Source organism: Tupaia chinensis, unplaced genomic scaffold (assembly GCF_000334495.1).
Source record: "Tupaia chinensis unplaced genomic scaffold, TupChi_1.0 Scaffold143651_1, whole genome shotgun sequence".
NCBI lineage: Eukaryota > Metazoa > Chordata > Mammalia > Scandentia > Tupaiidae > Tupaia > Tupaia belangeri.
The window spans coordinates 3259858-3281491 of record NW_006203500.1 but is presented as its reverse complement, the minus strand read 5'-3'; the positions used below and the strand labels follow the sequence as shown (position 1 = coordinate 3281491).

The 21634-nt window shown below is 61.1% G+C and overlaps 1 protein-coding gene across 1 annotated transcript in view; it reads left to right on the top strand.

Annotated features, from left to right (window-relative positions):
* PRR5 (proline rich 5) overlaps nucleotides 1-21634 on the top strand; it is a 44749-nt gene that overhangs the window by 13115 nt on the left and 10000 nt on the right. The window contains exons 2-5 of the mRNA XM_027766752.1: nucleotides 302-421; nucleotides 11436-11516; nucleotides 18603-18651; nucleotides 20392-20449. Of these exons, the coding sequence (XP_027622553.1) occupies nucleotides 302-421; nucleotides 11436-11516; nucleotides 18603-18651; nucleotides 20392-20449 (308 nt within the window). The remainder of the gene's footprint in view (nucleotides 1-301; nucleotides 422-11435; nucleotides 11517-18602; nucleotides 18652-20391; nucleotides 20450-21634) is intronic.

The window sequence follows — 21634 nt, the reverse complement described above, 5'->3', positions numbered from 1 at the left end:
CGGGGCCCCGCCCACGTCCTCCGCCTGCGCGGAGTCCGTGCTGCTGGCCGCGCTCCTGGCGCTCCACGCTTCAGCCGCTCCGAGCAATAATTAACCCGGCGGGGCGGCCGGCGCGGGGCCCGGGGCGGAGGTGCAGAGCCGGGGCGGGACCCCTCAGGGCCGAACGGTTTCCTGCTCTCGCCCAAGTTTCCTCGTAGAGGGCGCAGCGCCGGCCGGGGCCCTCGGCGTGGCGCAGGGCGCGGCGCCGGGCGCGCGTGGGCGCGGAGTGGGCGACCCGGGTCACCATGAGGACTCTCCGCAGGTTGAAGTTCATGAGTTCGCCCAGCCTCAGTGACTTGGGCAAGAGAGAGCCGGCCGCCGCCGCCGCGGACGAGCGAGGCACGCAGCAGCGCCGGGCCTGCGCCAACGCCACCTGGAACAGGTAAGGCCGCGCCCTCCCGGCCCGCCCGCTGGCCCTGGGGCCCCAGAAACGGCGAGGAGGTCGTCGAGCCTCTCTGGGTGCTAGGGACCAATGCGAGTGAGGAACGGTGCCAGGGCAGCGCGGCATCGCAGTTTGTGGAGAACTTGCTCCGCCGAAGTTGCGCAGCCAGGGAGAAGTTTAGTGCAACGTGTTTCTAAACAGAGGGACAAGACCGAGGCCCCGGAGAACCCGGAGCTGACCTTTAGCGCCCAGCTGGCAGGCGGCAGGAGGGCCCGGAACCCGCGTGCCCGCCTTCCACCCAGGGTCTCCCCATGTGTGGAGCCGGGGCTCGTGGTCGCCTCGGAGCCAAACCAAGCAGGAAGTGCTTTTCCCCGTTTTGAAGATGTGCAAGTGGCCCCCACGGGCCGGTGGGAGGGCTCTTGCTTTCTGGTCCCCCCCCCATCAGGCTGCGCTCCCATGTCTGCGCTGGAGGCCGGAGGGTGGAGGGATGATGGACCGTGGTGGGTGGCTTCCCTGGAGCGCCCCTCCTCATCCTAGCAGCTGTCCTCAAGGGGTGTGGCAGCTGCCCTGCATTCCTTCCAGGACCCTCCCCCAGGCCATTCCCAGACAAGCAGGGGCCCGGGCGGAAAGCCCCCACCTTTGTTTGAAGAGATGGTTTAGTGGGATTCAGCTCAGGAGCCTCTTTTGAAAATATTAACAGATATTTGCACTAAAAGGAAAATGAGGGGGGGAAGGGGTAGGAGGCATGCTTTTCGTTGGAGGCTGTGGCCGCAGCCTCCCTACACACACACGCACACATGCGTGCTTGCATACACGCGCACAGGGGGCAGTGACATCTGCCCAGATGCTCCACTGGTGGTAATTTTGGCCCCCAGGAACCCGGGTCACTCAGACTCGCACATTTTGTTCACCAAGTGCTTCCTGAGCATCCCGGGTGACAGCCTGACCTCCTCTGTGTACCATCATTCATGTGTTCGCCTCCTGTCCCCTTCTAAGCACTCCATACTGCTTGAGGGCTGGGACGCTTGCCTCGGTTTCCCTCCAGGGTCATTGCGGGAACACTGTAGGGAGGGCTCCTGGGGGAACCTTGCTCACCCAGGAGCACCCTGTTAAGGGCTATTTCTCCTTGCTCGGCACTGGGGAGACAGAGGCAGTCTCCATTCTGTTGTGCTGCGGTTTAGTAGACAGAGCCGAACTAATGTAGTTCAAGTCCCAACTCTGCCACTTCCCTGCTGGGTGGCCTTGAACAAATCACTTAGCCTCTCTGGCCTTCAGTTTGTTACCCATAGAATGGACACGTAGTGGTGTACACCTTCCAGGACTGTTACAGCGATCAAGTGCAGAAATGCATGTAAAGTCTGCACAGGGCTTGGCGCAGGGCAGGTGCTGCCTAGCCCGTAACTCAGGCCACACATGCAGGGGCTTGTGTGGGGTCTGCCTGGGGACCTCCTCGGGAGTCAGCTGGTTCTGGGGCTTTCACCAACAGCAACATTTTAAGCTTCCTCCCACCCCGCCCCCAGCTGGGGTGTCCTGCTAGGAGTCCCCAGACCGAGTGAGGGCACTTGACTGGGTGCTGCCTCAGGGTTGGGTTACATGCCTGCTGTGTGAGGTTGGGCCCCGAGTCTCAGGACATAGGCCTTGCAGGGAGCACTCCCTGGGTCCCTCCACTGACTCCACCTAGTGGCCTGGGACCAGCAGATGACATAATGGTGACGTTGCTGGGCTCCTACTTGGTTGACCGCGATTTGAGTCCCGGACCTTCCAGCTTAAAAGATGTCAGGCACATGTGCATGCATGTGTGCCCAAGATCCCAAGAGGAGAATGGAGGAGAAGGGATAGTGGCATGGCCATCCCCCCAGGGGGGCAGTGATCTTTCGCTTTCTGTCTCTCTGGTGAGTCCGTGTACACTATAGCAAAAATCTCTCTCTTAAAAAAAGAAAAAAGAAATGCCTCTCCCCAGAGCACCTGCAAGGCTCCCTCCCAGCTGCAAGACACAGTCAGCTCCCCCGCTCAGGGAGCAGGGGCACTGCCATCCTGCACACCTACTACGTGCCAGGCCTCAGGCTGGCCCCGTCATGGCTGCGGACTCATTTAGTCACCCTCACAGCCCAGCAAGGGTGTTTTCCTACCCCGTGTAGACCAGCAGAGGCCCATGGAGGGCTCAGGGCCTGCCCCCTCACCCATCGCACACACAGGAGGGGCAGAGCCCTGCTGCCCTCCCCAGGCAGGTGTGGGCACTGAGAGGAGAGCAAGGCGCCTTCCCAGCCAAGTCCCTCAGCAAGGAGAGACAGGGCTGGGGACCCCAGGACAGCAGGCTGCTGTGGAGTCTGCGCAGCCGTGCCCGCCCACAGGCCCAGCTTGTGAGCTGAGGACTCCTCAGTGTGAGTCCGGAATTCACCTTCTGTCTGACCGTGCAAGTTTCCTAGGGATGCTCTGGTGGGTGACCACCACCAGTGACCGAAAACAACAGAAAGTCATCCTCTCACATTTCCGGAGAGCAGAGTCCAAAGCCAAAGTGTGGACAGGCCGTGCCCCTAGGGCATTCTAAGGGCGAGTCCTGCTGCTTCTAGCCCCAGGGTCTTCAGGTGTTCTTGGCTCGTGGGCACGCACAGGAATCCCCACCTCTGCCCCACACGGCCCTCTGTGTGCCCAGAGCACCCTCTGCTTTCTTTCGTCAAGACACAAGTTACTGGACTTTGGACCCACACGATGATTTCATCTCTAGTTCCTTAAATAATTACATCTGCAAAGATTCTGTTGCCAAGTACGTTCTGAGGGTCCAGGTGGACATGAATTTTGGGGGCTGCTATGCAGCCCATTACAATGACCCAGAAACCTCCCTGCACCTGATTCCTCATCTGGATGTGCACAGAAACGCATACTCCACGCCGTCGTGAGCTTTGCCCTTCATTCTATTCGTGTGGGCACTGGCTGGGTTCAGGGCTCAGGCGCAGCAGCGAGCAGCCACCTGGGGCTGAGAGTCTGTGGAGCAAGGAGTCAGAAAATGCACAAGGGGACAGGGAACCGAGAGGGTGGCCAGTGGTCATGGTCAGTGCTGGGAGGGAGGCAAGGTGGCCATGCTCAGGCCAGGCACCTCTGCTAACTGGCCTCCTCCCCGGCAGGGGCTCCGTCGGTGTCGGGCAGCACTGCTGGGCATGGCCGCCATGCTGGACCTCTTGTAGGCCACAGTCCAGAACTCTCAGATGTCGTTTTCTGCACGCCTGCTGCAATGTATTGGGCAGGTTTTGCCACCACCCTGTAGACCATAGGGCACCCCTGGGCTGGCAGGGTGACAGGTGAAGACCCGAGTCTCTGCATGGACTGAAGAAGGCTTCCCTGCTGCTCCCATCCCAAGCCCTTGGGCTCTCCCTCCTTCCCAAGGGCCCATGCCCGTCTATCCCCACGTCCCCTCTCCCCCGGCAGCCTCAGTAAGGTCCAGACCTGATGTCCACGAGGGACCTCAAGCCCCATGAAGCTTATGCTCTCGAGCCAAGAGGCCAGACTGTGCTTCCAGATCCTTTGTGGCTGGAGGAAGAGATGGGATGAGAATGAGCCACTGGGGCATGGCCTGCAGGGGAGCTGAGCCAGCCCAGCAGGGAGGGCGTGTGGGCCAGCCTCAGGAGTGGAGGTTGGCGAGATTTGGGTGGACACGGGCTGAGGCAAGGCAGCCTGGTGATCTGAGTGGGCCCCAGCCTGTGGGTGTACCGTAGGTGGGCTCTCCCACCAAGCCTGGACCCAGCCATCCTCAGGGGCTCCAGAGAAGCTCCTGAAAGTACCCAGGACCCAGAGTGGGCACCAAGGTGCCAGAGGGCACATGGAGGTATGTAAGCTCCCTGAGCCAGCATACAGTCAATGCCCCCACGTCTACCAGGAGGTCCCTAGCAGGGTCAGCCATTGCGGGAGACCACAGCTTGGGGTGGGGGAGGGCATTGCTGTAGCCCTTTGCCAATATTCATCCCTTCTGTCTGGATTTGGGCCAAAGGAAACTAACCATTACAGACACCTGCTCGTGGCAAGGCCTCTCTGGCCAACTGCCTAGAGCTTCAGAAACAGGCGCCCACCCACTGTAGGTGCAGGTCTGAGCGTTTGCTCCTGTGGATCCTTCGCCAAGGCCAGGTGGCAGCCTTCAGCTTATATACGGGAAACCAAGGCCAGAGGAGGAAAGGGACTCAGTTAGGATCCCCTGTTATGTCATGACTGGGACCCTGAGCCCAGGTCTGATGTGAGCCCACTACCCAGGGGCGTATGTGGGTTCACATTCCATTGGATCCGGGGTGAGGTGACCAGAGCTGTCCCTAGGGTGCAGGCATGAGGGGCAGGGCCTAAGGGATCTGTCTGCATGCCTCTAGTCCTACATGGGTGCCATCGGAGGCCCGGCCACTCCAGCCATTGGCCCAGCATCCGGCACTCCGCCCATGTGTCCCCAGCAGTGCAGGCGCACACGTGCACTGACCTGCACTGGGCCCCATTCAGACCCTAGGCACAGGTCAGCTCCTCTGAGACTCACAGCACCCACCTCACGTTGCCATGAGCAGGCTGGGACAGAGGTGCTGGCACCATCCAGGTCCATACAGTGGGTCCTGCAGAAGCCTGTCCAGTGCTGAAGCCTCCAGGCTGAGTGACCAACTGGTGGGGGCGTGGGGGTGGGGAGGGGGCGCCCACCCACTGTAGGTGCAGGTCTGAGCGTTTGCTCCTGTGGATCCTTCGCCAAGGCCAGGTGGCAGCCTTCAGCTTATATACGGGAAACCAAGGCCAGAGGAGGAAAGGGACTCAGTTAGGATCCCCTGTTATGTCATGACTGGGACCCTGAGCCCAGGTCTGATGTGAGCCCACTACCCAGGGGCGTATGTGGGTTCACATTCCATTGGATCCGGGGTGAGGTGACCAGAGCTGTCCCTAGGGTGCAGGCATGAGGGGCAGGGCCTAAGGGATCTGTCTGCATGCCTCTAGTCCTACATGGGTGCCATCGGAGGCCCGGCCACTCCAGCCATTGGCCCAGCATCCGGCACTCCGCCCATGTGTCCCCAGCAGTGCAGGCGCACACGTGCACTGACCTGCACTGGGCCCCATTCAGACCCTAGGCACAGGTCAGCTCCTCTGAGACTCACAGCACCCACCTCACGTTGCCATGAGCAGGCTGGGACAGAGGTGCTGGCACCATCCAGGTCCATACAGTGGGTCCTGCAGAAGCCTGTCCAGTGCTGAAGCCTCCAGGCTGAGTGACCAACTGGTGGGGGCGTGGGGGTGGGGAGGGGGCTGCGTTTAGCTCCCGCCGCCTTCACTGCTGGCTCTGGGCCGGGCACTGGGTCCTGAGCCCCTGACATCGGAAAGCAGTCGGGGTCACAGAATAACAGCCCCCAGCGACATCCCCACCCTCGCTCCCAGAGCGCGTGAGTTCACGTGAGACACCGCGTGGTGGAAGGACAGTGCTGCGACTAGAGACCTAGAGGCGGGGAGACCACCCCGGAGCGTACGAGGGTCTCCGTGAGCGGGAGGCAGGAGTGTCGCATCAGAGGGGGCAGCGCGGTGGCGGAAGCAGTGATGGAGGTGCTGGGGAGCTGGCCCTAAGCCAGGGACGAAGCATGCTGAGAAATGGGGCCCTCTGGGAGCTAGAAAGGGATTTGCCCAGACCCCCCAGAAGAAGCCAGCCCCATGGCACGTGCTTGTAGCCAAGAGCAGCTGTGGCCCACATTCTGCCCTCTGTCTGCCCACAAGGGCACGTGGTGTTATGAGCCACGAGTTCATGTCATGTGTTCCACAACCCACAGGTCACCCGTGCATGGGTCCCCCCTCCTCCTGCTCCCTCACCTCTCCCCTGCAGCCCCTCCCTACCCACAGCTTCAGGCCAGGGCAGGGGAGGGCCAAGGTGTGAGGCTGAGGGTCCTGAGGGTGGGCGGGGAGCAGAGGGGAGGGCACACAGGCCACTGTCCCCTCCATGGCCACTGAGGAAGGGGCCCACCTGCCAGGCAGATGCGCCCGTGGAGGAAGGCTCAAGCCCTTGCCGGCTCCTAGGAGAAGGGTGTGTGTGTGCCTCCTGCCAGCCAGGAGCCAGGACTAGGGTGTGAGGAGCAGGCAAGGCCACCCCCAGGCCTGGTGGGTGTTTGCACACTCGTCTGCAAGAGGTTCAGATCGAGGCAGGGTCAGGTCAGGGTCCCCCACCTCCCTGCACTGTTTACCTGCCGTAGACAGGGCCAGTGGACACTGTGCACCCCGGGGTGGTTGTAGAGCCGAGGGCCCCCACTCCATTCCCTGGGGTGGGTGTGATCCCAGCTACAGGAGAGGACACAGGCTCTGGTCACCTTTGTTTGGGAGGACTGATGTGGCACTGGCAGCCACTCCCCGAGAGGGCCACAGGAGCAGCCTGCAGGGGCCCTGCCCATCCTTGCCCACTCATTGCCCCTCCAGGAGCCTTGAGTCAAGGAAGGCCTAGATGCTGTTGGGAGAGGCCAGCGGCTATGCCAGCCCAACAGGGTCTGGGTTGGCTTCCTGGTGCCATTAGAGAGTGAGGAGGCTCCCTAGTGAAAGCCACCCGTGACTCCATATCCAGAGTGGAGGGACCTGGGAGAGATGGGGTCCTTCCTCTGGGGACCTCAGCGTCTCGAGGGGTCCCTGGTGTGCACAGGCTTGGCCCTCCGGAGGCCAGGCTTTGAGTAGACCTCCTCACTCACTCTGTCCAACCTGGGCCATGGGATCCTAGGAACCCCTCCAGCCCGAGCCCTGGACCAGGGCTTCTCAGTTGGCACTCTCCCAGCCAGCCTAGGGACAGTGGTCTCAGCACACCTGGGGCGCCCTGGAGCCCTGCCAAGGATTCTGCCTTCTCCCCACCCCAAAGCCACCCAGTGTGGTCAGGGGATGCTGGCCCTGGCACCGGAGCCCAGGAGAGCAGGGGCAGCTGCCTCTGGAGGACAGTCCTGGGCAGCGTCCTCTTGGGCCTCCCTGGGAGCCCCCAAAGACGTCTGTGGTCACCACAGGACTGTCTGCAATGCCTGGCTGGCCTGCGGGCTCCGGGCTGGAGGCTGTGGGATGGGCCAGCTGGGGTTTCACTTCTGTTCTGGGAGTTGACATCCCGTGAGGGCCTCCCACTCTCCCCACCCTTCCTCTCTGCCTGAAAATGCACAGCAAGGCTTTTTGTCTATTCCACTTGGACTTTGGGAAGAGCTTCAAGCCTCTTAGAGCTGGAGAGATGTGGGAAGGAGTGGGGTCTAGCCTGTGCACCCCCAAGAATATAGTGGGACAGCATTTCTGAGCAGCCTCCAGGGAGATGGGGGAGACCATGGGCTAGGGTCTTAATTCGGGCCCTGCTGTGTGACTATGGAAAGTCCCTTGGCTTCTCTGAGTCTCAGTGTTTTCTTCTGCAGCCTGGGGTCTAACAGTCCCCACCCATGCCCGTGGTTAGAAGGCGGGACTGAGAACTAGCAGAGTAGGTGGGCCTGGCTAGGTGTGGCTGTGAGGTGGGGCAGCTCTCCCTGGTTAGTTACTGCTAACTGATAACAGGCCAACCCCAGGCCTGCGGGTGGAAGCCAGAGGTAGGCCCTGGAGTCAGGAGTCCCATCATGGCTCTGTAATTGCACGGGGGACAGAGACAGAGTCGTCAGGTCACTCTGGAAGGCACACAGCCAAGATGTGTAGATCTGAGATTCCTACCAGGCCTGCCCCATGGGCCAGCCCAGAGGCTGGGGAAAGTTCAGGGTCCACAGGGGGTAGGAGGCAGGTGGGGACTGGGCACATGGCTAGAAGAACATCAGGTGACACCCAGGAGCCGCTTAGGTCACCGCATTGAGACCCACGGTGCGGGCTTGGCGTCAAGGGTCTTGGCACCGCTTGCCCCATGTAAGGCAGGACTAGGAGTGGGGGTTCACAGTGAGCCAGATAGCCACGCCCAGAGGAAGACCAAGGCCAGACAAGCTGTGCCCCACCCATGCGAGGGCGGAGGGGCCGTGGGAGGGCTTCCCGGAGGGAAGGACTGAGCCTCCAGGCAGAGGGAACACAGGCAGGCAGCGATGGGGTTTGGTCCCCTACACCCAGGGGTCAGCACCAAGTCCTCTGCAAGCCCTTTGGGACTGGCACTGTGTCACGGGGCACATCTGGGCAGGCAGAGCCGGAGAGGCCAGGTCCATCCAGAGGCTAAGGGAAGGGACGAAAGGACAGAGGCCTGAGGCAGGTCCCTGAGAACAGGACAGGGAAGGCCCCTGCCCTGCCCCCACTGCTGCTTCCAGCTCCCCCCACTCCTGCCTGCTTTGGGTTCCAGCTCGGGACCACTGTCCGCCCTGGGTACCCCAGGGGACTGGGCCTGGGCCCCTTTCTGAGCCTCCAACCAGGACCCAGGGCCCATAACCAGGAGGCCCTCAAACTAGGCCCCAGGCTCCTCTGCAGACGGGCCAGCGCTCCAGGTGGCCACTGCTCTGGGACAGCTGGCTTCCTGTCAGCATTAGGCTTCCAAGGGTCCTGCCTCTGTCGTCCCCAGCTGGGGAGCTGCCTTCCTGGTGCGCACCACCTTGCCTAGCGGCATCTGGCCGGGCCCACAGTCACCTGGGGGGAGGCCTCACGATCCCTGTGCTGGAAGAAACAGGAGTCGGGTGGCCTGCATCCCCAGACCCGGACGTGAGACTCGCGCCCCCACCCCCACCCCGCATGCCCAGCCCTAGTCCTGGGTTCGGCTGCCGTGGGCTTGGCCTATGGCACAGCGACCGCTCCTGGAAGAGCAGTGTCTCCACTGCTGACCAGGCTGGACCAGGCCAGCTGTGGGGCCCGGCCACGCACTGCAAGGCCCTGGTGACCCTGCCTGGCCCAGTGCAGGTGCAGACACGGGAAGCCCTGCCCAGACCTGGCTCCGTGGAGCACTCACCCTGGTGGGGGGAGCAGCTGTGGGCCAGCACAGGGCTCCCTCACTGCTGGCTCTGTGGCCCCCTCGGGGGCACTCAGCTTCTCTGGGCCTCGGTTTCCTCTTCTACAGAATAGACAGTCAGTCTCAGGGAGGGGTGAAGCTACTGAAAGCAGAGGAGGGCATAGGCGCTCAGGTGGTTGCCGTCCTGTTAGCTGGCATGGCAGCTGCTCTGCGATTGGGAGCTTTAGAGCAGGTCCTGGTGAAAGCTGGTGCTGCCACCCAACCTGGTGCGTACCCAGGGAGCTCGTGGCAGTGGTGTGGACTCACAGGAAAGTGAACCCACACATGTGAATCTACACTGGGAAAGGGGCTCAGGAAGGCAGCCCGGAGGAGTCCAGGCTCCAAGTTGGATAGCTACTTGGCTAGTGACCACAGAGGAGAAAGGCCTTCCAGGCAGGAGGGCAGTGGTCCTAAACCCCCGACGTGTGGCCCCGGCAGGCCCAGTACTCTGCAGGGTTAGGGTGTATCCTGCCGGAGTGTGGAGAAGGGTGGACAGAGGAGCCCCAGAGGCCATGTGCAGGGCCTTGGGCTTGTGGCAGGGGCCCAGAAACAACGGTAGCTACCATGGGGGAGGCAGGCCAGTGTAGTCGGAGGTCCAGGTGAGCCAGGAAGCAGCAGAGCCAGCCAGGACATAGGAAGTCTGCTGGATCTGGGCATTGAGGGAAGGGAGAGGAGGACTTGCAGGGAGCACTTCCCGAGCTTCTCCTTGAGCCAGAGACCAGGTGCTCAGTTGTGAACACACAGGGCCTTGGGTCCTCAGGTCATACGTGCAGTGACAACACATTAACCAGATCCTCACCCAAACGTGGCTGGACGCTGGCAGGTGCTGTAGAGGCGGATGACAGCATGTAACTGAGTGGACAGATGTGGAGAGAACCAGGAGAACAGGGCGGTGTGGAGGTCCCGGGGCTGGCTGCAGCTTGCACAAGGCGTGCAGTCCTCAGTGGGGCCAGAGCTGGCCTCCAGGCTTATTGAAGCTCATGGCAAGGAAGCCTTTAGAGCAAGAGTTGCAAGTTCTGCCCTATGGGCCAAATTTGGCTCGCCATCTGGTGTCCCTGTTGGTCTTGTGTTGGTTTTATAACCAGACAGCACGTGTACTTGCCAGAGAGAGGGCAAGTGAGAAAGCACCTGCAGTGGGGCGTGGTCACATCACCATCCCTTCTCTACCTCTTCCTCCTGTTAGAACTTTGGGCATGCGTGCACACACACTTGGCTTATTTCAAGCTGGGATTTGAACCCTGGTCTGCCATGTAGGATCCTGCTCCCTTAGGCACATGTGCTAACTGGAGAGAGAGAGACAGAGAGAGGGAAAGTGAGAAATCGCTCCCAAGAGGAGATGGCCACATCGCAATCCCTCCTCCTCCACCATCCTCTTGGGATTTTGTGCACGCACTCAGACCTGGCTTAGTTTTCGAGCCACCAGGTCTGGGACTTGAACTGAGCAGTCAGCACCTTAACCACAGGCCCAGCCACCACCTGTTACAAAGTTTGATCAGAAGCCAGCGTGCACATTCTGGTTTGGTCTGCAGATACCTTCCCACCAGGTGCCAGAACTCAGTCTCGTCCAAGGTGGGGTTTCTCCCTGGGCTTTACAGCTTTCGAGGGTTTTACCAAACGGGGCAGAAACACAGTGAGGCTTGTGCTTTGCACACTTGCTTGGCCCTGAGTGTGAACGCACAGGTGGTGACCCTGCTGCTGGCAGGGACGCAGTGGGCCAGCACTGCAGTGGCCGTGGGGTGGAGGAGGGCAGAGGAGATGGGGCAGGAGAGGTGAGCAGGGGGGAAGCAGAGCTCACAGACCTTTAGCCACAGTGAGGGCGTGTGGGCACAGGGTGCATAGGATGTCCTGAAGAGGTGATCGAGAGACACCTCGTGACACAGGCCTGGGCTTTGGGGAGGCTGGGACTGGGGTGCAGGATTTTGGGGTCGAAATAGATGTGGACAGGGTCCTGCAGGCACAGCCCATTCTGCTCCCCGGGACCTGCCTTCTGTGGGGAAGCACGGGTGCCCTGGTCTTCAGGCAAAGCTGGAGGGGCCACTGGAGTGTGCAGGAGAGAGGCCTGGAGGGCAGGGGAGGGTGAGGGGGCAGTCGGGCCTCTGAGCAGCAGCGTCTTCTTCCCTCCGCCTGCAGCATCCACAACGGGGTGATCGCCGTCTTCCAGCGCAAAGGGTTGCCTGACCAGGAGCTCTTCAGCCTCAATGAGGGTGTCCGGTGAGTGCTGCTCGTCCCACACAGGCCTGGGTCTGTGGGTGGCAGGGAGGGCCATGCCCAGGGTGGGAGGCCCCGCTGGTGTGCTGTGCATGAGGTTCCAGCCATGGAGGCCATCGGTCAGTGGAGGAGCAAGGTCTGTGTTTGCAGGGCTTGGTTTCCTGAGCCGCTGTGGGGGCCTGGCTGTCAGGCCTGGCGGGCTTGCCCACCCTCCTGTGGACGGTTTCAAGGGGCAGCGGGGTGGCACTTGAACACTGGCTGGAGATAACACCCACGTTCCCGCTGATGTTGAGCATCGCAAAGGATATTTATTCTATTAAAGAGGAAGGACCCACCTGCCTGATGACCAGAGCAGATTCCTGGAAAAGCAATTACGGCCAGGCGGGACGCCCCTCATTTCCTGTGAGTAGCTGGGAAATGAGGATCGTTGAAACCCGCGGGAACAGACGGATGCCCACCCACGGGCCATGCACAGGCGGCCCTGGCTTCCAGGGAGCCTGCAGTCTGTGGTTGCAGTTTGGGGCGGAGGAGGCCAGAGCTCAGCGGGGTCAAGAGACCTGCCCAGGTTACACCGCTACTGCAAGGAGGCATTCCCCGCTGCTTCCTTCCAGCCTGACCCTCTGTACCCTCTCCCTGCATCAAAAGTCTGTCTGGGGTGGACCAGCAGGTGGCGTGGTGGTTAAGGCGCTGGACACTCCTACATGGCTAACCAGGGTTCGAGTCCTGAATCTGGTGGCTTCCTTTCTCACTTCCTCTCTCTCTCACTGTACCCTCTGTCTCTCTCTGGTCAAATTAAAAAACAAATGAATGAATAAATAAAAAATAAAATCATTATAAAAGAAAAAGTCTGTCTGGAGACACAGGCAGTGAACCTCCCTCCTGTGATTCAGGGTGGGGACTGAAGCCTATATGTCGGGCCTAGCTGCTGTGGCCTGCCAGGGATGCAGGCGTCCCGCAGGGCTGGAGCCACCTGGCCAGCCACAGGTGCAATCCTCAGTTGTCCCGAAGACATACTGGGTGCACGAGAAGGCACCCATGGTCTGGGGCTAGGGCAGGGCCAGGGGAGGAGGCGGCGGTGAGCGAGGCTCCGTGGAGGGTGTGCTGTCTCTGTCCCGTGTATATGCACTCTGTCGTTCAGGAAATGGGAAGGCCAAGCTCTCGTACATAGGCAGCCCCCAGCCCATATGACAGTTGAGAAAGCCCTCATTTCTGGTAAACTGAGGCCCAGGGAGGGCAGTGTCCGGCCAGCGTCGACAGTTGTCAGCTGTGCAGGGTCTCCTTTCTCTGGCTGGCCCAGGGTAGGACCCCAGGAGCCCCATTTCAAACTGAGCCTGTGTAAGGAAACGGGAGTCTGCCGAGCCTGGAGAGCACCCTGGGTGTTCCACAGCAAGAGAGAGATGCTGGCAGAGTCACAAAGCCGCAGGTACAGCCCACGGGCTGCGTCGGTAGCTACGATCATGGTCCGGCCCAGGCTGCCTCTGCTCTCCACGGGCCTCGGGGCCCAGGGACTGGCCCCGGCTGGGCTCCCCTACTGGCCAAGCAAGTGAATAGAAATCCGGGACAGTGCAAGACTTGGCGCTCCCGGGCAGGTGCGTCACTGGGACAGCCTGTTTCTAGACAGTTGATAATGACCTGCCGGGCTCTAGGTAATGATGATAAAGCTCTTTTATTGAAGTCTTGCTCTCTGCCAGCCTCTGGCCATGTCTTAAACTCATCCACCCTCCGCCACAGCTCTGAGGAGTGGGTGCCTTACTCTGCAGGAAACTGACGCACAGAGAGAGGTGCTGCTCAAGGGCACGGGACTAGCAAGCACAGCTGGCATGCAGGCGCCAGCTCCAGGGCCTAGAGGTCGTCCAGAAGTGCCTGCTGCTCCCCCCATCTCTTGGCGACATTAACTGTGCGCTGAGCTTAGTCGTTCACCAGCTCTGATCCAGTGAGAGTTGTGGCTAGACCGTTGACTACAGCAACAGCTAGACAGCTTCCCGGTTCTTCAGGCTGCTTGGTGAACTTGGCGAGGCTGTCCGTCCTTCAGCCGTGTCCAAGCACAGGCAGCTGGGCAGGGTGGGACAGGGAATAGGAATGGAGGAGTCTGAGGCTGCTTATCATTCTTTTTTCCCTATCTTACACATATAATACTTTTTTATTTATTTATTTTGGAGAGGTTTTCGCTATAGGGCGCGTGTGCTCGCCAGACAGAGAGAGACATAGAGACAGAAAGCGAGAAATCACTCCCCAGGGGGCATGATCACACCACAATCCCTTCTCCTCCATTCTCCTCTTGGGATCTTGGGCACACACCCACACGCACCGGGCGTGAGTTTTAAGCCACCGTGTCCGGGACGCGAACCGCAGTCAACTACGTGGGAGTCCAGCGACACAGCCATTACACTAACTGCTGGTTCCCTATAATACTTTTTTTAAGAGAGTTTTTTTGTGTGTACTTTTTTTCTTTTTCTTTTTCTTTTTTTTCTTTTGCTATGGGGTGCATGTGCTCCTCAGAGAGACAGAAAGCAGGAAATCACCCCCGGGGGGATGGCCATGCCGCCATCTCTTCTCCATTCTCCTCTGGGGATTTCGGGCGTGCACGTACACACTGCTGGCATGAGTCTCAAGCTGCTGGGTCAGGACTCAAACCACTTTGGGCTGTAATGCCTTAATGACTACACCTGCTGGCCCCTTTATAACGCTTTATTTTTTCTTTTGGGGGGGGGAGGTTTTTGCTATAGGGCATGTGTGCTCGCCAGAAAGAGAGCGAGAGAGAGAGAGAGACAGAAAGCGAGAAATCACTCCCCAGGGGAGGATGGCCATGCAGCAATCCCTTTTCCTCCATTCTCCTCTTGGGATCTTGGGCACACACACACACGCACCTGGCGTGAGTTTTAAGCCACCGGGTCCAGGACTCAAACTGTGGTTGACTCCATGGGAGTCCAGTGACATAGCCATTATGCCAACTGCTGGTCCCCCTTTATAATGCTTTCAATGTAGCTTTTATGCAGGTATATTTCACATATCAGAAAATGCACCCTTTTTAAAGTATGCAGTTTGGGCTAATCCATGGCCTAGTGCTTAGGGCAGCCAAACCCTGCATGGCTGACTACAATTCGAATCCTGGCCCTGGCTTGAAAAACACGCCCTACACACGTGTGCGTGCCCAAAATTCTGATGAGCTGGAGAAATAGAGGGAAAAGTTGCTGCCTGGACCTGCTGGGGGTCCCCTGTGCCTTTGGTGAGCACGCGTCCCCTCTGGCTGTTACAGACCAGTGTGTGGCTCGCGGCTTTCACGTTTCTGCAAGGTTGCACAGCCATCAGCTCCGTTCAGTTCCAGACCTGTGAGCTGTCACGGGCTGTTCCCTCCCCGCCACCCGGCATACCAGTCCCTCTCCATCTCTGTGGGTAACTGGCTTCCTGCGGACACGGTAGGTGGGCTCCGCGTCTGACCAGTGTCCGAGGTCCATCCGTGCTGGGGCACGTGTCAGTGCCGCGTTCTTTCTGTGTATGCAGGACACAGCATTTTGCCTTCCCTCCCCTGTGGATGGGCGTGTGGGCGGTGTCCACCTTCTGGCTGTGGGGACATATGGTTTCCCTCAGGTACATCCCCAGCTGTGGGTCTGGGTGCATTGCTAACTCTGTGTTTACCTTTGTTTTTTATTTTGGTAATTTGCTAGAGGGCACATGGCTTGCCAGAGAGTGGGAGAAAGTGAGAGAGCACCCCCGGGGGTGGTCACGCCACACTCCCTCCATTTCTCCCTACTTTTAGGATTTGGGGCAACTGTATGTGCCTGGTATGTTTTTTGAGCTGCCGGGTCTGGGACTTGAACCACACAGGTGGCCTTGTGGGATCCTGCCATCCACACCACCACACCACCTGCCGGCCCAGCTCTCTGAGGGCCTGGCCAGAGCTGTTCCGCAGTGGCGCCTCATCTCCCTCCGGCTGGCAGTGTGCGAGAGTGTGTTGGGATTCAGTTTTCCACACTGCCAGCCTGGCTTCTCAGTTCGATTCTGGCAGGGCTTGTGGGCGTGAGGTGGCGCCTCCTGGTGGCTAGATTTGCATTTCCCTGGGTCGTCTTTGGAGAAATGCCTGTTCATCTCACCCACTTCTGGGCTTTGTCTGTTTGCTGCACTGAGTTCTCCGGGCACTCGGGGCCAGACCCTTCTGCAGCGCTGACTCGAGCACCGGCCCTCCCTTCCAGGGGACGTCTGTCCCAAGTTCCCTGAAGCACAGAGGAGGACGCCCTCACCTGGTGGAGGCTGCAGACGGGGACAGTCCTAGAGGGTCTCCCCGTCTGGGCCGCAGAGAGCTGCCTGCTGAGTCCCAAGCTGAGTCTCCAGCCTGCATGGCATTGTCCCTGAAGGGCACGTCACGTGGCCCACCTTCCTGGACAGAGCCTGGGGGTGCTCTGCCGTGAGGCCGTGCCCTGTGCCCGTGGCCGGGGCTGCTCCGCACTGCAGGTTCTCCCCGCGCTGTCCCTGTAGGTGCTGCGAGGGCCTCTGTCAGGGCCCCGGCCCTGGTGTCGGTGTGCCCACTGCTGCTCTGGCTCGGACTCAGAAGGGAGTAGCCGTGTGCCAGGGCAGTGAAGGAACTCACGGGCAGGCACTGGGCCACCCGGGCTGCTCACTGCGAGGCCTCTCCTGTCCCTCAGCTTCCTGACTGAGTCACAGACCCACCCTCCCCACCCAGCCTCAGCACGAGGTCCTGCTGGCCTTGCACTCCCAGGATGCAGCACACCCTCTGGGCAGGCACCCTGGCCTCTGCCCTCTCCTTCTCCAGCCCCCTGTGCAGCCAACCTCGCAAGTGACACACCAGCTGTCCCCCTGCCCCCTCCCCACCCTGAGCCTGGGACTCCCTGCTGCAGTCGAGCCCACATACCCCTCTTCCTCACTGCAGGCACGGCCCTCTGTCCCCAGCATGCACAGGGCTGGCCAGGTCCTGTCAGTGTAGGGAATTGCAGGGTCAGCTCAGGCTGGCAGCCAGGACAGCATACCCACTGGAGGAGGAGATGGTCTTTGCTTTCCTCCCCCTCCGTTCTAAGTGTCCCACGGCACCTAGTTGCCCACGGCAGGCCAGACAGGCCGCCTCTTAAGACCCTGTAGGAAGGATGCCTTTTTTTTTTAAGTTTATTTATTCCACGAGAGAGCGAGAGCGACAGCAGCGCCCCTGACCAGGTCCCGACACTGCGACCCCCTCCACCAGCCCAGATCATGGGTACGCGTGTGGCCCGGTGCACTCACAGGTCTCGGCCTCCAGTGGGCAGCTTCCATGAGAGGCAGCCTTGTGGAGCATCCCGTTGTACCCTGGGCCACCAGCCGGCCCCAGAATGTGTGTTTAGAACCGGCCATACCTGGGGGCCGGCCGTGGTTCCCTGACACGCGACACCAGCACTTGCACCCACTTCGCCATCATGGGAGAGCAGAGGGTGAAGAAGACTGCTGAGCGCCTGCTGCATGCACTGAGGGTCGGCCGTGGTCCCCGCTGGCCTCTGCGGTCCTCCTGCTCTACTTTCAGGCCTGTCACCGAAGGCATGCCAGTGCGGGGGCATGCCCTTCAGCCCCAGCAAGCTGGGGGGGCTCCCTGGGCTCAGCCTGGAGCCCTCACAAAGACCCTTCCACTCTCCCTCTGCCCCTGCCCTCTGGCCTTGCCCCGGGCGGCCCCTCAGATAGTGTGTGTGACATGAACTCTGCCGGGTGTGGGGGTCACCTCAGGAAGTCACGGGCACAGCCATGTCAGCTCAGTTGTGGCGGCCCAGATGGCTGGTGCCTAGGGCTAGCAGGAGAGGTGGAGGGCTTAATGCACAGGGGCATTCGGGCCACCGTCAGGTTCCCAGGTCAGCGTGTGTGTGCACAGTGGTCTCGGGGACCCACAGCCTCATCTCTTGCACTCCCACCGGTTCACAGCTGTGCCGAGAGGAGCCTGGGCCTCAGAGCAGGCCCAGGGCTGGCACCTGCAGCTGCCCCATTAACCAGGACCCAGCTTCCTCGCCCTTCACATGGGGACCCTGTCACGAGCCACAGCCTGTGGTTGAGCCCTGGGAGCCACTTGGCAAACGCTGCTGTCCATCCCATGCTCTGAGCACCCCCACATGGCACCAGAGGCCCCCACCCTGTGCTGACCAAGGGTTGGGGTGCAGAGCATCTACAACTCTGCAGCTGTGCTGGGGACCCCAGCTCAGACCCCTGGCCTCTGGGCTGCACGTAGCTCCCAGGTCCTGGTCCCCCGGGGAGCTGGTGGAAGCAGTGGCCTTTGGAAGAAGCAACAGGCTGGGTCGTGGGTGCTGCTGTGTGCACACCTGTTACCTGCGCTGTGACTGGGGGCTGGGAGCCAGGGCAGAGCGCAGGGCCACCCGTGCTGTTACTCCATTAGCGTGTGGGGCTGGGGGCGGGGGACCGAAAGTGTCACTTAACCAAAGCGTGGTGGTGGCAATCCGTGTACGCCAGACCGCACAGTGAGAGCCGCCTGATTCCAGCTGGCCCCAGTGACTTCCCGATGGCACCGGCAGCCTGCAGGAGACTCTGGCACAGGGCTGGCCGGTGGTGTGGAGGTTAAGGCAGCTGGATCCCAGAGGGCCAACTGCATGGTTCAAGACCCGACCCAGTGACTTGAAAAAACATTGGCCTACGTGTGTGCGTACCCAGATCCCTAGAGCAGAAGGGATTGTGGCATGGCCATGGGTGGGGGGATTTCTCGCTTTCTCTCTGTCTCTGCTTCTCTTTTGGGTGAGGGCACATGCTCAACGAGAACTTTTTAAAAAGAGAATCCACCCAGGCCTGCCGCTGGTGCTAGGTCGGAGAGGACAGAGCGAGCTGCTGTGGGTAACGCCACTCCGGGACTCGGGCAGGTGGGAGAAGGGATCCAGCCCAGGTTGGGGCCCAGCCCTGCCAGGAGTCCACAGTGGCCTTCATTCGTCCCCTAGGGCCCTGGCTTACTCTCTGGGGAGTGAGTGGGCGAGCTGCTTGAGGAGCCACAGCTCCGGACCACGGAGGCCTAGAGCATGGCCGACTGGCCCACCCACGTCGTAGGTCTCTGCTGCCCAGGAGCCGTGTCCCTCACCAATGCCCCTGGTCTGATGCCCTCTCGTTTCCCTCCCACCCCAGGCAGCTGCTGAAGACGGAGCTGGGGTCCTTCTTCACGGAGTACCTGCAGGTGGGTGGGCTCTGCTGTCCTGCAGTCTGGCTCGAAAGGACGGGCTCACCTGTTCGCATGGGTGTGGTGCACCTGGCTGTGATGGTGTCCACGCGTAGCCGGCGTGGATTGCTGCGGAGGTTATGGTAGTTGGTAAGGTACAGTGCGGTCTCAGCTCGGTGCCTGCACGTGGGGGCCCCAGGTTTCGTCGTTAGAGCCCCCCACCCGGAATACCTGTAGGACTCCACGGTCGTGTTTGGGTGCCTCACAACCCCAGTGCCCGGCCACCTGGCGTCGGTGGCACCCAGCAGTGCCCAGGCCCTGCACTTGCCTTTCTGGCCAGCAGGCGCTCACAGTCGGTGAACACAGGGAGCCTGCAGCCCAGAGAGGTGACGTGACCTGCCTGAGGTCACACAGCCAGGGCCGCACGCTGGCCCTGCCCCCTTCAGCACTGCGGGTGATGTGGGTGCCCGGGGCCCTTCCAGGGGACGGGGTGAGGATGGCTTCGGGGTTTTAATGACGACTTAACTGTTTTCTTGGGGCTGTAGTATTCTCCCACCTGGAGCCTCCAGCTCGGGGGAGCTCAGTGCGCCAGCCCTGGACGGCCATGAGCCCATGCGCTGCCAGGACTCGCACCCGGAGGGAACCCTGGGCCAGCGCCACGCTATGTCAGGGAGTCAGATCCCGCATGGCCAGCCAGAGTTCGAACCCCAGCCCCAGTGGCTTGAACAACATGCCAGGCACATATGCATGCCCCAAACCCCAACAGGATGGAGAGACAGGAAAGGGATGATGGCGTGACCACACCCCACTGGGGAACTGCTTTCTCGCTTGCCCTCTGTTTTTCTCTGCAAGCACATGCTGCTTCTGACAGTTACAAAACGAGACAGATGGGACCAGCAGGTAGTAGGGAGGGTGGGGCGCTGGACTCCCACATGGCCAACTGTGGTTCAGATCCTTGACTGGGGCCTTGCTTTCTCACTTTCTCTCTCTGTCTCTGTCTCTGTCTCTCTCGTCAAATTTTAAAAACAGACCGCTGCCATTAGCAGCCGCTCCTCATCACCGCTGCCCCAGCCTTGGCAACCACCATCCACTCCCCATCTCTGGTTTGGCCTGTCCTGGACATTCATGGCAGTGGCCGCAGACAGTGCGTGGCCTTTGTGCCCAGCTTCTCTCACTTAGTGTTCCGTTTCCCAGGCTCATCCACACCATTGCGTAGATCGGAACTTTGTCCCTTCATAGGCCCAGGAGCATCCCCCTGTGTGGGCACACCTAATGCGGTGTCCGTGTTGCCATGGTCACCTGGGGTGGGGCCACCTCTTGGCTATGGAGAACAGTCTGAGGCCACGTGGTTCCCTTCTCAGTGAGAGGCCCAGGCCTGTGCAGGCAGGCCCCCAGGATGGTACCCAAGGCCGAGCCTCCCACTGTGGGGCCCCCACTTGCTTCAGAGCGGGGTCCTTTACTTACCATGGGACACGAGGGCAGCCTACTGCCCAGCTCGGCCTGTGCCGGAGGCTCTGGGCTCAGCTTGTCTGTTGAGGATGTCCCATGGCACCTCTTCTCTCGGGACAGCCCCAGGTTGGATCAGTTGCTGCACCCAGGGCCGGCCGAGGTCAGGCTCTGCAGCAGCAGCTGTGGGACCTCAGGGTGCACCCCTGCCCCCTCTGGGCTCTGGCTGCTTGTTGATGGGCCCTTGAGGCCCCACTGGCAGGACACCTATGCCATCCGCCGGGCAGTGACTCCCCCTGTGTTTGCCTTCAGAACCAGCTGCTGACGAAAGGCATGGTGATTCTCCGGGACAAGATCCGCTTCTATGAGGGTGAGTCTGCGGCCCCGTGCCAGGGCCATGGGGCCACACTGCGCTCGGGTGAGGCAGTTCAGCTTGCCAGGTGGCATGGCTGGTGCCTCGGGATGGTAGCATAGCAGGTGCGCATGCTGGGAGTTATGGCAGCACCCGGGCTCCCCACCACAGGCTCGAAGTGGGAGGGGTGGGAGGGGTGCTCTCTGGTCAGGAGAAGGTTAGAAGGGTTGGAAACAGCCCAAGGGGCAGCAGGGCTGAGACCTTCCCCAAACACTCTGGTCACAAGGCATTGGGAGGAGGTACTGGCTTCCCCTCTCGGCCCCTGGCGCCCTGGCGAGTCCCACCCCCGTGGCCTAGGAGAACTCCACTGGGGACTTTGAGGGTCAGAGGTCTGGTTCAGGGCAGAGGTCACCCTGGCCCCATAGAGGAAGGAACAGGGCGGGGACCATGGCTTCAGCCACGTCCCTCTGCTGGGAGTGCTGTGTGCTGGGCCTGGTGCTAGTGCAGCTCTGTAAGCGTTTGCTGAGCACCTGCTGCGTCCCAGGCACTGGCGTGCACCGTGTGCCAGACGGACTGTCCGGGTGTTCCCCATCTGCTCGCTCATGTGAGGCTCCAGCACCCCTGGGGAGGAGGCACCGTTGTTACCACCCTGCACACGGGGGAACCGAGGCATGAGAAGAGCAGCATCTCAGGCCACAGGCTGCTGCGTGGCGGACGAGGCGCAAGGCAGGCCCCGGCTCTCGGCCTGGACTCTTCAGTCTGCGGCTCCGGGAAGATGGTGTCAGCGCCCCGTCAGAGCAGGTGCTGAGGCCGCCAGTGCTCCTGGGAAGCTCAGAGCTGTGTGCCCTTCATCCTCCATCACCTCCACTGCGCGGCCGGCAGGGCTTGCTGGGGGGAGCATGAGCGAGGCCGTGAGACCTGTCAGACCTGGGGCGTTAGCCCCCGGGGGGTCTGGGTGACTTCCTGGAGGAGGCAGTGTGTGAGCCAGTGAAACAGCCATGAGCTTTGGCACCTGAGGAAGATGCCCACCCACATTGCTCTCCTGACACGGCACATTCCGGCAGTGCCAACGCCCCAGTCCTCCCACCAGCCTGACCCCAAGCCGTGCACGCGGGAGAAGGGCAGCTTTGTGCGGCTGGTGGCGCTCTCCCAGCAGACAGCCCGCCCGGGGCAGGGACAGCGGCTGGGCACGGGGGCAAAAAG